We start from the raw sequence: 4,317 nt of genomic DNA on the forward strand, positions 1-4,317 counted from the left end.
GCGTAGGGCTTCTCGCCTGTGTGGATGCGCTGGTGCTTCAGCAGGAGCGAGTTGTACTTGAAGCTCTTGCCGCAGGCCTCGCACCTGTGCGGCTTCCCGCCCCGTGGGCCGCCCTGCTGGGTCCCGAGCCCCGAGCCCCGGCTCAGGCCGCCCGCCAGCTCGGCCGTGCGTCCCGGGCTGCCCTCCGTCCCGGAGGCCCCCTGCGACCCGAGCCAGGTGTCTCTCTTCTGGGAACGGGGCCCAGCCCTCGGTGTCTGGCCTGCTGACCGCTCCAGGCTGGGCTCCTGCCCAAAGCGGTCCCCACCCCCAGGTCTGCGGGGAAGGCTCCTCAGCAGGGTCCTCAGCACGCCTCCGGCCTGGTGCACCTCGTCTTCAGGACCGTGCGGGCTGGGAGACAACGGGGCCTGCTCTGGCTCCGACTCAGAACCTGAAACGAGAGGCGGAGGGCTCTCAGAGGCCGTCCCTCACTAGACCCCGTCCCATCCCGGGTGCCTGCGCCAGGGTGGGAGTGGACGGGACGTCGTGGGTTGCTCGGGGGCGGGGCGGACAGGAGGTTCAAACTTGGAGCCAAGCAGAAAAGCCCCTGCTCCCGAAGCTGCTGGTCCGGGATGCCAGCGCCTGCCACGTCCTCTCCGAGGAGGCGCCTGTCCAGGCCCCTGCGGCCCCTGAGCTACTTCAGGGACCCCCAGGAGACACCACAAGGGCTTCTCTGGGGGAGAGGTGGGGTAGGGTGGGGCAGCAGAGAAATGAGGGGCTAAGCGCCTGGATGGGTGAAGCCAGATCCAGGCCTTGGGGAGAAGGGGATGTGGCCAGAGCTTGATTTAGGGGGCTAGAGGAGGTGGGGGGAAGTACACTGGGCAAAGGGGGGCCAGGACAACTCCCCAAGTGCTGGCCTGGGGTGCCAGTGGTGCTGGGGCAGACACTACCTGGACAGGCTGGGGCTACAGGGGCCTGGGCAGCACTCACAGTCAAGACAGCGGAGGCAACAGGATGGGCATCAGTGGGGACGGGCTGTGGGGCACAGAAGCGCGCTCCGAGCCAGGGACAAGAAGGGCCTGGGGGCCTGGCTGTGTGGTGGGCATAGCCAGGAGCCTGGTGGGCAGCAGCTGCAGATAGCTGTGTTGCGGGCAGGGCCCTGGTTCGGCCTGCTCACTCACCTGACCAGCAGGTGTCTCTGCAGATCTGGACCTCTGCCACCTCTTGGAAGTCCAGGTCTGACGGCTCCTGTGGGGGCTGGGAGGGCACCTCAGGGCTGCTGCTGGGGAAGCCTGGGGGTCACAGGGGGCTGGGGCTCATTTCCCCCTCCTCTGGAGGCTCCTGAGAGCCACAAAGGGTTGGAGTGTTCAAGAGACGGGTGTGTGAGGGGCCCCGAGACACCACATGGCTGCCCTGCAGTGGGGAGGCAGGGGCTGGGCCTGGAGCGCTGGCTGCTCTGGGCTGCTGTCACTCAACCTTCATCCGCTGTCACTCAACGACGTGAAGTCCGGGGCTGGCCAGGCCCGGCCTGCTAGGTGGACAGCCCGCTCATACGGCCACATCCTGACACGGCCTCTCAGAGCTCAGTGCTGTGTCCCTCTATGCTGGGCACCTCCAGGGTGGTTGTGATGGAAGGCTTACAGCTTGGCCTGAAGGCAGGCCACCCTCAACTAGCAACAGGGACAGGCCTGGTTGACCCTGGCCAGGGCCCCAGGCCTGAGGCTCAAGTGAACAGTGTGCTGATGTGGCCGGTGCTCCAGGGGGAAGGCAGTGGGTGATTTTTTGGCTCAAAGTTTTCTGCGTAAAACAGCCCAGAAGTGTGTTGTTGGGCCTGGACACACTTGCAGGAGAGGAGCAGTCGGGGGCGGGGGGCGGGGGGGGAGGTGGTTGGCCACTGGGTACCTAGAATTCAGTCTCAGGCGCCAGCCAGGAGCACCTCTGGGAAGACTGCCTCCTGGCCAGGGGCCCCTCCCTCCTCCAGCCTGCGGACCCCAGGGGTCCAGCCCCCCATCTGCAGGGCACTAGTCCCTGAGGGGCTGCGCCAGGCCCGCCGCCCAGCCCAGTGCAGCGCGGTTCCGCTTTAGTCTCTGGGAGCTGCAAGTGAAGAGGGGCTGAGCCCTGCCCCACACCTGCACCCCCCACCCAGCATCCCTGCCAGGGACCAGGCCCCGTCCCCTCGGCCCATGCTGCTCCCTGCCCTCCTCGAGTTGACCAGGGCTCCCCTTCTAAGGACACCCTCTGGTCCTGCCTGGTGTCCAGCACTCTGCTCAGCTGCAGGTTCAGAAATGGTCCTTGAGGTGGGGGGGTGGGTCACTGGGCTCAGGCCTGGCTGTGTCTGAGGGACCCCAGGCCTGCCAGGGTGGATCTCCCGAACTCTCTTTCTGGCCCATCTCACCAACTTGGACCCGGGAATCAGGAGGCTGGGGCTCCAGAAGTCCTAGCCTCGCTGGCTGGAGGGCCCTGGGCAGGTTCCTGAGATGCTGGGGCTTTCCTGCAGAGGCCTCTGTGGACCCCTGAAGAGTGAAGCCTCAGCAGCAGAGGAAAGGCTCACAAGTCTGAGGGGTTCTCTCTGCCCTGGAAAACAGCCTGGATGCAGTGGGGAGGGGTGAAGCCCCACTCCCTCCTATCGGGCAACCCTCAGGCACCTCAGGGCACCTGGACATGGCTCAGAGCACCCAAGACCAGCCTCTGGGCCCGTGCTGCCCATGGCTGGGCGAGATCAAGTCAGGGGCAGCCCTGCTCTGCAGGGGCTTGGGGACCAGCCTTCTTATCTTCAGGGCAGCCCCTCCCGAGTCCTGTGTCCTGCTGGTCTGCCGCCCCAGGGAGGAGCCGTGGCGCGCTGGGCCCACAGGGGCGTCAAGGGCAAGCGCTTCAGCCAGGCTGTGGGGTCTGGATTCTGCTGGTCTCCACTGGCTCAGGTCTGGGCTTCCAGGTCCCCATCAGAGATGTGTCGACAGGAGGTCCTACTCGCCAGGCTGGTGTGAGGGTGACATGAGGAGCTGGAGGTGAAGTGCAGGCCCCCAGGGGCAGCGTGGGGGCCCTGAAACCACTGTGTGCCCAGGGGGCGGGGTCTGGGCTCCTTGAGGGCAGCGCCAAGCTCCACACCCACTGCACACGCCCTAGCCTGGCCCATCACAGGGCACGCTGGGAGTTCCTGCTCGTCCTCGACTGGCCCGCTATCTCAGCTGTGTGCGACGTCAGGCTGCCCCCATGACCTCCGTGGGCCTCACTGTCCCCGTGTGCTCAGTGCCCACCCCCGCCCTCCTCTGTCCCCACACAGAGCCCTAAGCGCACAGCCGGCACCCAGCCCAGCCGCTGCTCAGCCCTTCTCAGCTGCCATAACATCACCTGCTATAATGCCAGGACCTGCCAAGAGTGAGAACCCTGGGCAGTGCCAGCTCTGCAGGACAGTGGCACAGGCTCAGACTTGCCCTGAGAGTGATGGGACACATCTGGGCTCCCATCCAGCTGCCACCAGCATCTGTGTCCTCCACTGCAAGAGGTGTGAGGCCAGGCCTCCTGTGGAACGTGGGGCACGGAAGGAAGCCCTGGACTCTGATGACTGAGTGTGAGCAGGGCCCCGGGGCACCACACGCCACAGGGGTGGGGCGTCCTCCCCAACCAGCTGTTGGCTATTTCCACACCTGGACACCCCCAGATCCTGCTGGGGGCTGCAGCAAGGTCGGTGGCTCCATCCGCACAGGGGTCCCCACCCAAACCAGCTTGCCCAGATCTCTAGACACTATTTCCCTGGCATGGGAGCAATGGCTGGGAGAGAGAGACAAAGTGACTTGCTTCTGTCACACAGGCCTGGCCATCAAGGCTGCTTTTTCTGCAGCCCTGATGCCCTAAACAAACACAGTCCAGGGGACTGTCCCCTAGGGAGCTACTGCTCACACAGCTCAGCCCAAAGCTCAACCACCACTGCCCGAGTCCCAACCCAGGTACCAGGGTGCAGGAGCCCCAGTGCCCAGCAAGCTGCCTGCCCGCGGTGATGGTGCAGGGAGGCAAGTACCATGTTGATGACCGTGGAGATGGAGGTGAAGTTGGGCTTCATGGTGGTGGGCTCCAGGTGTCCCGGGTGACTCGAAACTGACCGGGGACAGGACATGAGGGGGCTCCTGACCGTCCCCCAGGGCCGCCATCTTCCCCCAAGGCCTGCTGAAGGAGTGCACACCGGGGACCTGGGAAAATGAAAACCATGGCAGGATGAGGGGGTCAGAGGGATGTGCTGGGGGTAGGGGGTGGCCATCAGCCACAGGCGGAGCCTCCCTCCCTGGGTAAGGAATTCCAAGAGGCAAACTGTGCGGCCCAGAGTGCTGGAACTGTTAGTTCCACCAG

At 65.3% G+C, this 4,317-nt stretch overlaps 1 protein-coding gene across 1 annotated transcript in view; it reads right to left on the reverse strand.

Moving 5' to 3' along the window:
- The window catches only part of GLI4 (GLI family zinc finger 4), a 6,715-nt gene extending 2,682 nt beyond the window's left edge, over nucleotides 1-4,033 (reverse strand). Inside the window, exons 1-5 of the mRNA XM_010836813.1 lie at nucleotides 3,925-4,033; nucleotides 2,663-2,815; nucleotides 1,158-1,268; nucleotides 927-1,067; nucleotides 17-427 (exon numbers count right to left, since the gene is read on the reverse strand). Of these exons, the coding sequence (XP_010835115.1) occupies nucleotides 17-427; nucleotides 927-1,067; nucleotides 1,158-1,268; nucleotides 2,663-2,815; nucleotides 3,925-4,033 (925 nt within the window). The remainder of the gene's footprint in view (nucleotides 1-16; nucleotides 428-926; nucleotides 1,068-1,157; nucleotides 1,269-2,662; nucleotides 2,816-3,924) is intronic.
- Nucleotides 4,034-4,317: the final 284 nt, after the last annotated feature.

Source organism: Bison bison, unplaced genomic scaffold, assembly GCF_000754665.1.
Source record: "Bison bison bison isolate TAMUID 2011002044 unplaced genomic scaffold, Bison_UMD1.0 scf7180017845702, whole genome shotgun sequence".
Lineage (NCBI taxonomy): Eukaryota > Metazoa > Chordata > Mammalia > Artiodactyla > Bovidae > Bison > Bison bison.